General features: G+C 37.2%; 1 protein-coding gene across 1 annotated transcript; it reads left to right on the forward strand.

The window, feature by feature from the left end:
* Nucleotides 1–58: 58 nt before the first annotated feature.
* On the forward strand, nucleotides 59–12,217 carry LOC141440310 (uncharacterized; the record flags this gene model as incomplete). Its single annotated transcript, XM_074104792.1, is given in 8 exon segments — nucleotides 59–258; nucleotides 1,834–1,970; nucleotides 2,848–2,994; nucleotides 7,220–7,309; nucleotides 7,877–7,985; nucleotides 10,029–10,139; nucleotides 11,473–11,649; nucleotides 12,122–12,217. Coding segments are annotated over 7 exon segments (867 nt in total), but the record flags the coding sequence as incomplete, so codon positions are not given.
* Between the last annotated feature and the right edge of the window lie 899 nt (nucleotides 12,218–13,116).

Consider the following 13,116-nt stretch of genomic DNA (forward strand, 5'->3'; position numbering starts at 1 on the left):
GAGAGGGACGGTACCATACGTTCTTCGGCTTACGAATTTCGTAGTAGCCCTGCAGGCAGGCAGGCAGGCAGGCATTTGGTAACATTTGAGTTCGAGTTTGGTCGTTATTTTGCGTTGCGCGATAAAGAGAAAAGTGACAATGGACGGTTAAATAATAAGTAAAGTGTTCTAACTTTCTACAACAAATAGTGTTTATATCAGATATCCCTCAGTGGCGTAACTAGCACCCGAAAGAACAAAACAACATTCACAATCAAGGTACCTTTATTGACCTTTTCTTGTTCTCGAATAATTCGTCGCAATTTCTCTCGTTAATATTAATTTGTGTGTTGTATATCTGTAAATTTACCCCTTACATTAAGTTTGTAAGTGTGTTCTTTGTGCGTAAGGTGTTTTTTTGCGCAGTTTCGTCCTTTGTTGTGAGAAATAATTGGCATATTTTGCTAAACAGCTGTTTTCATGTCGTCACACCTTATCCGCCAGCTGAGCTGTTAGAGTTCGCGTTTTTTATATTGGTTTGTTAGTTACGCACAAGTTACGCACGAGTTATATGAGCGAGCCATTATGCATGTTTAATGTCATTATTTATGGGTTCTTTAGTAATTTACCTGAGAAAATTATATTGAAGGACAAAATGGCTGTAATTGTAGAAACTACTTAGGATTTTAATTATAATTGAAAAAGTGTAGCGTATGTATTTGTACTGTATTATTTTTTCTTTGATAGTAGACATTATTATCATTGAATTGGATATTAATTTAAAATAACAGTTGTTTGTCCACTTTTCACTGTGTCCTTCAAGGTCTATTTTAAGAAACAAACAGCAAAAGGAGATCAATAGTTATCTGTCTACTCAGCTTCCTGTAAATAGTGCCTACCTGTATAAGGACTACTATTTTTCTTACAATAGGTACTTATTTAAGACAGAAGTACAAAATTATGTACTTAAACATTTATTACTACTTTTTTTTGACCTCTTGGTAAGATTAGATAATTCTTGTTCTTGCCTATAAAATATTTACTGGAAGGTATTAGTGTAATTTTTAGTGTTTTTTTATGATCACATTATTTAATCAACAGGAATATAGTAATATGTGGTACCTATGGTTTGACAAAGGCTACACATAATTCAGTGGTTGAAAGTAGAAATTGACTAAGCAACATTTTTGTGAAAATTTTGAGACAAAGATTTACAGATTCCAAACATATATAGACTCATTATCTTAAAAAAAATTAGCTTACTCAATTTCTCCTTTCAACCGTCCAATATAATATATACCTGTCAATATGATTCATACTGAAAGATTATGGTGTAAAAATGTTTACTTCATAAATATTGATGTGTTAATGTGCTTGAGTAAACAATCAGTAAATACCACAATATTTGATTAATATCAGTAAGTAGATCACAATGTCTATTGAATGTAAAGCCTTCCCTTTCCTAAATTTGAATTGAACTGTAGCTTTCCCTTAATCATAATCATTCATGTATTTGCTCTAAACATGGTGGTTAACCCCTCGAATGCGGGAGCCGTTTCAGAATTTGACACCTCAGTGCGGCAACTTTACGTTAGTAAAGGTTGCCCGCTTCGTATTTTAGTATTTAGAATAGAATAGAATTTAGTATTTGGAACATATCCGTGCTTACGCAGTTCATGAACTGGCAGGGATACGCGTCATAGCATACAAGGGTTTAAACGTGTTAAAGTATCTAAGTAACTGACAATGCTGCAGATTCACATGTTTAGCCATAATTGACTTCGACTAAGGCTGGCCAATAGATTTTTTTGGTTGATATGTAATTTAATTACTAATTGTTGCCATTCCTTTTAGATGTCTTTAGGCTGGGGTAGCCTGCCGCTTCTCCCACTGGGCTGCGTCTTGGAGCATCTCAGCCTTGAGGATGCCCTTGCTGCCACATCTGTCAGCCGGCACTGGAGGAATAGCTTGCTGATGTACGAGGGACGAAGGTAGGACTTCTTTCGGATAAAGAAAGAAAGAGAAGTATGTTTAATGAACTATAAACAATTACTTTGCTCACCTGCAATCTTACAGTAGCTATGTCTATGCAACAAATGTATGTTCTGCTCCTCACACGTATCTCATAAACCCAACTATCACCAACCATACTACGCTGACACGTTTCGAACTCAACCAGAGTTCGTCCTTAGTTTTACGGGATAAGAACTATCCTATGTCCATCTCCGGGACTCAAACTATCTGTATACCGAATTTCATCCAAATCGGTTCAGCGGTTTACACGTGATGAAGCAACAAACAAACAGACTTACAGACTTTCGCATTTATAAGTGGGATTGGGTTAACGATAAACGTTCTTGAGAAAAGTTAACGGAAGCTTGGTTTATAGAATCTTAATTTCTCATTAAAAACACTTTATCACTTGGAAGTTAACGAGTCTCTTTTTTAACAGTTTATTAAAGTTTTTTTTTACACATGGCTTGAGTTTGACCACAATCACGCCTAATGGTAAGCCCAATTAATGCCAATTCACCCTAGATTTGAATACGGGTAGATTGTAGCGATGAGGAAACATAAGCCGGCAGAGTATGTCACTCCTTAGCGCTCCTTAATAAAGGTCGAGCGAAAACGCTTTGTGAGAATTTTAAGGATGCTGAGAACATAAGTATGTAACAAAAACGACACATACGTAAAATAAGTTAACATAGTCAATCCGTTAAACGAAATGTTAACTTCGTTATTTTAAGATTAACGGGTTAACAGTCTTGAAGAAGCTTTGGTCACGAGTAGACATAACACTCAACATGAATACCGTGTGTGTTATTGATATTATTTATTAATGTAAACTTAAATGTTTTTCTCCCACAGACATACCCTAAAACTGTATGCGAAACATTACGACAAGAGCTTCTTTCTCGCTCGCATCTTCAAGAAGCATGTCCAGGCGCTACACATCTCCGTTGCAGAGTGCAGTCAAGCGGAACTGAACAACTTTATGCACCGAGTTATGCCGCAGTAAGTTTTTTTTTGTATGAAACAGGTAAAAGAGAGTGCATATTAGTGATTTTCCATTTATATTATCACAATTTTTTTACTATAGTTAGTTTTTCTTTACTTTGGAACAAAGCAATTTTATGCTACGCATCGTCTTAACTATCTAATACTCGTATACAAAATTACCATGAAAAAGAATAAAAATAAAAATGACGAAAATAAACATAATTTAATTAAAATTACATTCAACTCATGTTAATGATTAACACAGTAAAACGCTTTTTCTAACAAACGTCTTTGTGCCAACGTCTGTAAGTTTCGTCGTTCGAAAGAAAACAAAAAAAAAAGTTTTTCAAAAGATTTGGTCAATCTTGTATTATGACTAACTTAGTGACTAACATTATAGGTACAAAAGTTACATAAAGAACATCATGCATGACAAATTAAATAAAAGCCTCTAATATTTTCGTAGGAATTAGTGACACTTTTTTTAAGACCTAGGTTAAGTATTCCATAAAATTAAATGTGACTGCAGTATAATTTTACATAAATACATAAAACAACCTAAAATGGGCTACGTAAGACACAACGAGAAAGTGGAGTGAACAAAATACTCTCGCGCATATAATGTATATTACTTACGCAATACCTACTTCAATGGAATATATTTCGGTGTGTTTGTTAGTGATTGAAAGTGCTACAATCATTTAAACCGTCGGCTTTTGCCTGCGACTCCGTCTGCAAAAAAAAAATCGTTTATCGCTATTTCGCGGAAATTTTAAATTTTCCGGGAAATAACTATCCTATTTCACATGCCTAACTTGGCTGAACATGTCATGGGAAGCAATATACTACGTATAATAATCAAACAACTAATCTAACCATATGGTTATTGTGAATAAAAAATATTTCATTTCATTTCATTTATGTCCTTCCCAGCCAGGGTCTCATCTTCATACCATAATTCGGCGGATTTAGCGTCAAGAGTAACAGACATACATACGGACTGACTGACAGACAGGATTACTTTCACATTTGTAATATAGGAGGTAGTACGACAAGAGTTGAAGCGGATGATTACACACATAGCTACATGAAGAACTGGTTGCATAAAAGGAGGATGAATTAAATGAATGATAAGTGAATGTCAAAATCCCGGTGTGTCATTACATGACAATATGTTCTTGTGTGCGTCACCTCAACTCTGGTGGGATTACCTATATTAGTATTCACACTGCTGCTTATTTACTCCTAAGTAGTCCTAAGTTTTCCCTGCGACTTCGTCTGCGCAAGAATAACAGTAACTCCCGTGGAATAACGTAAAAATTTAAGTTCAACTATAGACGAATGTACTTTACCAATTATAATTTATATACAGGGTACCCCGTAAGTAGTAAGACCAACTTAAGGAGGAGATAGGTGTGCAGATCATCTACCTGCCAAACAATAGAAAAATTATCTTATTGAATTTCGATTGTTTACAGTTTTTGAAAAATCTTTACTCGCACTGTGATTTTGAGATGTGATATTCAGCATTGGTTATTTTTCATATATTTTTATCGCAAAACTAGCTGTTGCCCGCGGTTTCGCCCCCGTTGTAAAATTTTCTCTAAATCGGTTTAGCCGTTCCCGAGTTTTGCGCTTAGCATCACATTTTACGATTCATTTTTATTTATTTAGATAATCTTCTTGAATTAAAAAAAATCTTCATATGTATTCCCTCTCTATTATGTGTTCTTTTTTTGTCTAGATAGGTATATAGAAAGTTCTGAGAAGGATAAAGCGCATGATGGCGTGAATGCTTTAGCATTGTGTAACTAAAGGTAGAGTCATTCACGATGACGCTTGCCGTGGTTCTTATTACAATGTCATTAATGGCTAATTTCGACAAAATCACGGTCTTCGTGGATGGCATATAGTTTAATCAATACCTCGTTGTTATGGACAATTGGACTCGCTTATTTTTGTTGCACAACACGCGACTTCATCTGAAAGAGGAAGTGTGTTTTACATTATTATTTTATCTTTTGCGATAAGATTGGAGGGTTTTTTTAATCGAGTTATATGCTATGACATTTTTTTTATTAGAAGTTAGCACATACATAAACCGATCAATGTATTATTATAAATAGTAAACTATCGCATTAGGTGTCCTGTACTGATGGTGTAGTCTAAATGTTTTTTTCATATTAAATTTATAGTAAAATTATTTTTATGCGTTGAACAGGTAGTTCTTAAACGTAGGGATACTCTGGTAATTGCCTCCATTGCTTATTTAATTCGATGTATTTATTAAATTTTTCCCTAGTAATGAATTCCTTGATCAAAGAAATAGCTACAAATGTTAATATCCTTCTTTATATGCTTGCAATTGTTTGTACACAAATATGTCGCTTATTAATGTACATAAATTTGCATTAGCGTGCAAATAAATATGCAAGAATGTGTTTTTAGAGCCAAAATTCAAATTTATGATACTAATCGAAAGAAAAAGCAATTATGAAAGTTATGTGTGTCTCTCTAGATGTGTTGGCCAATGTCGGCCATTCTGGCCATCATCATCATCATCTCAGCCGTGGGACGTCGACTGTTGGACATAGGTCTCCCCCGTAGACCTCCAGTTGCTTCGGTTGACAGCGGCTTGCTTGTTCTGGCCTTATGCTGACTTTACGAATATACTATGAAGTTTTTTTTAAGAATTTTTGAGAGTTTTTTTATCGTGCCGTCCTGCTCACGTATTTAACTGGAGTGTGAGAGGGCATTATTTAGACGAACTAAGAATTTCGTAGTACCCCCTGAAGGACACGGTGTATATTTATTTATTTATTTAATCTTTTTCGATCGTATTTTGCCGGACAAGTTCATATTTCTCTTGCTTTCTCAGCTTTTCTTTTGCAGCTTCAAACTTCAGTAAACTAGTTGAGGAAGCAAGATAAATACGAAATTTTACGACAAAATTCGATGACAAAACATTATTCACCACTAAGATTGGTTTTGGGAATCTTTTTGTATTTTTTACTTCGATTCCAAATTTTTGTTACTTTTACGGTCATCCCGTAAAACCCATATCGATAATACAAACTGAAATATAGATGCACAAAAAACAGGTGCACAGGTTTGCAGGTGGTAGGACCTTGTGCAAGGTCCGCCCGGATTGCTACAACCATCTTGCTCGCTAATCCTGCCGTGAAGCAGCAGTGCTTGCACTGTTGTGTTTCGGCGTGGAGAGTAAGACAGCCGGTGAAATTACTGGCACGTGAGGTATCCCATCTTAGGCGTGTAGGTTGGCAACGCGTCTGCAATACCCCTGGTGTTGCATATGTTTATGGGCGGTGGTGATCCCTTACCATCAGGAGACCCACTTGCTCGTTTGCCATCCAGTCGAATAAAAAAAATAATAATAAAAAAAACACAGAAAAATAAGACCAGCGCTGGGAATCGAACCCAGGTCCTCTTTTGGGGTACCGCTTTTTGGTATAGCGGTATAGCACGCGGCACGGAATGCCAAGGACCTGGGTTCGATTCCCAGCGTTGGTCTTATTTTTCTGGTTGTTCTGTGCATCTATATTTCAGTTTGTTTTCGATATTATTCACCACATTGTTATAATATAATAATAATAATAATAATAAATTTATTTCAGACCAAGGATCCATATTATTGTTAGTATAGTTTGTGCAAACTTAAAACTAGTGTTAGTGGTAAACAATGAATAAACAGAACACAAATATAATTATTTATGGGCATGGAGCCCGATCCACCGGCCCAGCACTGGCGAGTCCCAGCGATCAACAACAGCGCGCAGAAGCGTGTTGCGGCTGTCGCGCAAGGTTATAGACCTTATTTCACATTGTAAAAGTTGTCCCGAAAATGGCGACGTCGCGTAATACGGCAATTATTCGAGCTTTTGCTTTTTGGTCGCTTGGTCAAACATTACATTATCAATCTACGTTGAATCACACTAGATTTAGCATCAGTATTGTTTTTAGTTTTCATATAAATATAATCCTGACCATCATTTCTTTTAATAATACCTGCAAAATGGATATCGACCAAAAATTTGGATAAAGCTTAAATAACCAGCACTGTACAGTCAAGTGTAAAAATATGAACTTATTCAAAGTCTCAAAAATAAGTACCTACCACAGACTCTTATTCCGACGCAATAAGGCAACATATTTTTGAGTGGTTCGAATAGATACTTATTTTTGCACTTGACTGTACTTATTCATGTTTTTGTAATTGCAGGTTTTTTGACACACTGAGGCTACTAGAAATTACGTTCATTGGTCCAGGATGCATACAGGGAACCGCTCATGCCAACGTTAAATTAGACAGGTAAGTTAATATACTGCATGTATTTTTGTTATATTCACCAACTTTATGGGTAGTCAGTAAAGGCTATAATTAATATAAGCGTACTTTGATATGTTTTAGTAAAAAATGACAGACTTTTTTCTTTTAAAATAAATTACCACGCAATGATAAGTACAACTATACGTGATAACTTTCTTTAAACTTAAAATTTATTGCAATAGCGCTTCACAATTAAGGTGGTTTTCCACCGGCGAGGCGAGACGAGACGAAGCGAGACGAGAATTGAAAATTGTATGGCGGTGCCCGCGGCGGCTCGCGGCGGGCGCGCGAGAATGCATACAAATTTCAATTCTCGTCTCGCCTCGTCTCTTCTCGCCTCGTCTCTTCTCGCCTCGCCGGTGGAAAATCACCATTACATGCTGTATCTGTATAGACTGATGAAGATAAATCCCCTTAAGATGCTAAGGCTGCTTATTCACCAGTTATTTGTGAGGAAAATCTATATTTTTGAAAAGAAAAAAGGTCCAAAAACTAAAACAAAACACGAAACTACGATAGAGCAGTCATGTTATTGTTTTTTTTTTTCAGAATTATCACAGAAAGCCTGGTGTTCCGACATTCACACAGCATACGCAAGTTTGCCGTGATGAACTGTGAAATGGACACCGTGCATGAAAAGAAAAAGGACAAATACATAGTGAGTAAATACCAGTGTGCTCTATTACGGAGTCATTTGGTTTACCTTGGTTTTTTAGTTCAGTCTTTAATTGTCTGTCAGTTAAGATCTTCGATTGCACGTCCCCCTTTAATCACACAAAATATTAATTGCTTTTTTTGGAATGGAATGTCTGTCCGTCCGCGGCTTTGCTCAGGGACTATCAGTGCTAGAAAGAAAGACTTTGCATGGATATATAGGTAAACTATGCCGACAAAATGGTACAATAAAAAATTAAAAAAAAAAATTTATTGTACCTCCCATAGACGTAAAGTGGGGGTGTTTTTTTTTTCTCATCCAACCCTATAGTGTGGGGTATCCTTGGATAGGTCTTTCAGAACCATTAGGGGTTTGCTAAGACGATTTTTCGATCTAGTGATCTATTTGCGAAATATTCAACTTTAAAGTGCAAATTTTCATTAAAATCGAGCGTCCCCCCCCTCTAAAATCTAAACCGGTGGATGGAAAAATTTGAAAAAATTCAGGATGGTAGTAAGTATATCAAACTTTTAAGGAAAACTATAACGGCCAAGTATGCTTAAGAATTATTAGTAGTTTATGAGTAAATAGCAGCCTAAGGTATAAAATATACCTAGACTTGGAAGATTCCGTTTAAAATACGAAATCCTTAGAAAAATATTACTTAATTTTTTCGTAATGGCTACGGAACCCTATTTCGGGTGTGTCCGACACGCTCTTGGCCGGTTTTTTATTTCAACTCTAAATTTGTTACTTTTACGGGTATCCCGTGAAACCATATCGAAAATACCATCATCCATACCATCATTCCTATGCATACATATCTGATGATGAGATATGTATGCACAGGAAAAATTCGTGTCTAGATTCCTGTCCAGCAGTGGTGTAGGGGTTATAGCACGCAGCACGGATTGCTGAGGACCTGGGTTCGATTCCCAGTGCTGGTCTCTTTTTCTGGTTTTTCTATGCATCCATGTCTCAATTTGTATTTTTGACACACAAATATATCCGATTACATGCAAAAGTTTATGTGATCAGTGTGCTTGCGTACGAGTGAGTGTGAGTTTGTGTGTTTGGGTGGAGACCTAAAATTTGGACAAAATTAAATCGCAGTTAAGCATACAGAACGACTGGTTGGAAAAAGTTCCGTTGTGACACGAACTTTCTCCATGCAATTATTGGAAAACTTTTATACAAACTTTTCGATATTCGATATTCAACTATTTTGGTAGCTCTTTGACACCAAAGCCGGTAACATAGATTCAGATGAGATTTAGATTTCAAAATTAGTTTTTTGTTATGTTTCATTTTTTATGTTTATTATAGCAGTTTTATAGTTTTTGATTAATGATGTCAAACACGGAAGAATAAAAACAAGTGGAAGTGCTATGTAGGTGCAGCGGTGCGTGCCACAAGTAAGCGGGGCGGTACGCTTACTTGATGACGTAGGTAATCCTCCATTAGTAAGTTTTTTTCCTGCTATCCATTTTACATTCCAGAATTGAGCAATACGACATAATTACTGTAAAACAAGGAATGTCGCGACACTACTAAACGTGATCATACTCTACGCAATGTTGAACACGACTGGCATCGAGTAAACGTACCTCCGCTTACTTGCGGCACGCACGCTGCACCTACATAGCACTTCCACTTGTTTTTATTCTTCCGTGATGTCAAATAATCTAATTTTACAATTACATTGTGTGATTTAAGTAGATTTCTACTAAAATCACACAATTTGCAGGTAATGGACCTTATGCAAGGTCCGCCCGGATTGCTACCACCGTCTTGCTCGCATCCTGCCGTGAAGCAGCAGTGCTTGCACTTTGTGTTTCGGCGTGGAGAGTAAGACAGCCGGTGAAATTACTGGCACTTGAGGTATCCCATCTTAGGCCTCTAGATTGGCAACGCATCTGCAATACCCTTGGTGTTGCAGATGTTTATGGGTGGTGGTGATCTCTTACCATCAGGAGACCCACATGCTCGTGAGACGAATAAAAAATAATAATTGGCCAGTCATTCAATTTCCTACTTTACTTCCAGCACGACAACGTCGAGTATTACTCACGCGGGCTCCGCTTCGATTCTCCCTCAGTAGCCGACGCAGTGCTTTCTCGACATAACGCCGAGGCCATGATGTTTTCTAGTTTACAGGTAAAAAATATAATAAATTATTATTAAAGGGAAAAATATTGTCAACCCTGGTAAGCTGTCATGACTTACAATCAGATATAGCATAGATTATTTAACAGTAAAGCTTCACTATAGGGTACCTGTATTATATTTTGCAAAGTCCTCGCTTACTTTATAAAGGACTAATAAACACTAAGAATAACGGCCGAATGTACTTTATAAAGTACAAATTGTTCATTAAATAAAGAATTCTAAGAATTTTGAAATAATGTCCAAAATAACCGTGAAGCCGTGGTGGCCTAGGAAGCCGTGGTGGCCTAGTGGTTTGACCTATCGCCTCTCAAGCAGAGGGTCGTGGGTTCAAACCCCCGGCTCGCACCTCTGAGTTTTTCGAAATTCATGTGCGTAATTACATTTGATATTTACCACGAGCTTTGCGATGAAGGAAAACATCGTGAGGAAACCTGCACAAACCTGCGAAGCAATTCAATGGTGCGTGTGAAGTTCCCAAACCGCACTGGGCCCGCGTGGGAACTATGCCCCAAGCCCTCTTGTTCTGAGAGGAGGCCTGTGCCCAGCAGTGGGACGTATATAGGCTGGGATGGTGGTGTTCCAAAATAACAAAGCAGGTCACCAACGTCTAGACGTAGACCTAGGTCTTAAACGCTAAGTTTGTTAAAAAATTCAGGACTCAGGAGGACATTCTTGCTTAGTTTGATGCTTAGTTCAACTGATATAGGGTTCGAATACCAATGAAAAATCGCCAAAGTGAAAACAAGCTTCAGTAACTTAAGCGGGAAAAACGTATGAGTAAAAACACGAATGGAAATTTTGCTGTTAGGAAATAACGGCTCTGCTTAATTGATTTAACCAGCCCTTTACGGGGTCATGAAGGCTCCGTTTCCACCAGGGATGTGCGAGGATGTGTTGCAAGGAATGTGTTTTTCATTAACCAATAAAAATGCTTGATTTACCTCGCCTCGCTCTGGGGTGAATATTCGGGCGCTTGTACCGCCGTCATTGTTCTCAACACTTTTTTTTATCAGATTTCTAAAGAAATAATAGGTACAATAAACATCAAAATGTGTTAACATTCATCAATGTGTCGGATGTTGATGTTTGTTGTACCTATTTCTTAAGAAATCTGATAAAAAAGTGTTGAGAACAATGACGGCGGTACAAACGTCCGAATATTGACCCTCTGCTCAGCCGTTTCCAGCAGAGATCTGCTGTGCGAGGATAGGTATTAAGCGTTTCTATTGGTTTATAAAAAACAGATTCCTCGCACATCTCTGGTTAAAACGCAACCCCCTTTCCGCTTGATTGGTATTTTTGTAACCTGTCCCTTTTCCAGCATATAATTGTCGACTACGAGCACATAACCACCGAAACCCTCGAGACCCTGTCGCACCTGAGCGCGTTCTCTCAGCTCAGCGTCATCGTGTGCAACAAGAAGCCAGCCCTTCATTCCGTGGACTGGCGGCGCGTCGCTTGCGGGTACCCTAACGGGCTTGACGTCGCTGTTAACCTTGTGAGTTGACTGTACCACAGTAACTTTATAACTTGACTACATTCCAGTAACATACAAAGTGCTTAATGTATCTCCATTGGGAAAAATCGGATCGCAATCTGAATACGACGGCACTCCAAGTGTCAATTAGTCGTATAAACCCTGTAAAATACGTTCTATTTTTAGGACGACAAATTGTACTAGTTTCGGCCGAAGTAAATGTATACATCATTCTAATATTCGTATAATAAGAACGTAATCCAAAATTCTGAGCTGCCAGGATAAGTACCTTAAATTAGCACGCTGGGTCGTAATTACATTAGAAGGTTCAATGTCTTCAATATCCAATGAAAATGAAATTAAAATGAAAAGTGTTTATTGATTCAGAAACAGTGTAACATAAAATACAATTGATACCTACAATTTGTACCTCGGTGCGCGAGTTCTGCACGCACCTGGCCGTTTTTCTTTAGTAAAATCATATTTGTTTTAGATTTCACTGCCTAAGAAGAAAATTGAGGAGGCGATAGAAAACGTGCTGGTCGAAGACTTGCCGCTCACGTCTCTCAAAGTGTTATTTTGTAATGCAGTAAGTATTTATTTATAGAACAGCGAAATAAGTGGTCTATCAATTTTTAAACAAGTTCCTATCAAATGAATATGCCGCTAAAGTCGAACTTTCAAGTTGACAGACACGTCCATTAACATTATTGTTTTATGACATGCAAATGATTATCAACCTAAGGGTGGTAGACCACATATTTGGCTGATGGTACATATACAAGGTGTTAAATAATTAAATAACTGAAAACAGGAAAGTAGTTTGCTCAGAATCGAGAATAGATTCGATTACACCATGTTCTAAATCAGGTTGTGTTTGTGTTTTTAAAACCCCTTTTTATTGTGTCCAGTCTAAACACAGTCTAAAAGTTAAGAGTGCAACAGGCGCCAATTAAATATTTTAGCGAGGTTGCATACTATTTCGATATTTTAATACTGGCCGTTTTGCTGTCAATGTGTGATTTTCTTCTAAAAATTTCAAAGCGCAACTGACAAATACATATTATGAGTGCAGAGTTAGAAATGAAGTAGAATTACTGACTTAACAAAACACATGAATATCTTTTAAAATAAATGCAATCAACTAACATAAAATTAAAAAATATTTTTGGGTGTCTGAAGTTTTCACTTATAATTAACAACTTGTATACATTAAGATCTAAATAGACGTTTTCTACGTCTACACACGCCGTATTGCGTCGGCTCAGCCGATCAATGTCTTTTTTGCTCTTAATGCGTGGACATAAAGCGCTGTTTGATCGGCTAATGCTGATTCCACGTCGACAGGTGTGGGGATAATCTTATTTGAATATCACAGCTAGCAAATTAACTAGAAAGCTAACTAGAAAATTATACTAATTGAATAATTAACAGTTGTTGCTCAGGCTGCACCGACCCAAACGCTCCCCGTTCTTCGTGACATGTTTG

This window comes from Choristoneura fumiferana, chromosome 22, assembly GCF_025370935.1.
Source record: "Choristoneura fumiferana chromosome 22, NRCan_CFum_1, whole genome shotgun sequence".
NCBI classification, from domain to species: domain Eukaryota; kingdom Metazoa; phylum Arthropoda; class Insecta; order Lepidoptera; family Tortricidae; genus Choristoneura; species Choristoneura fumiferana.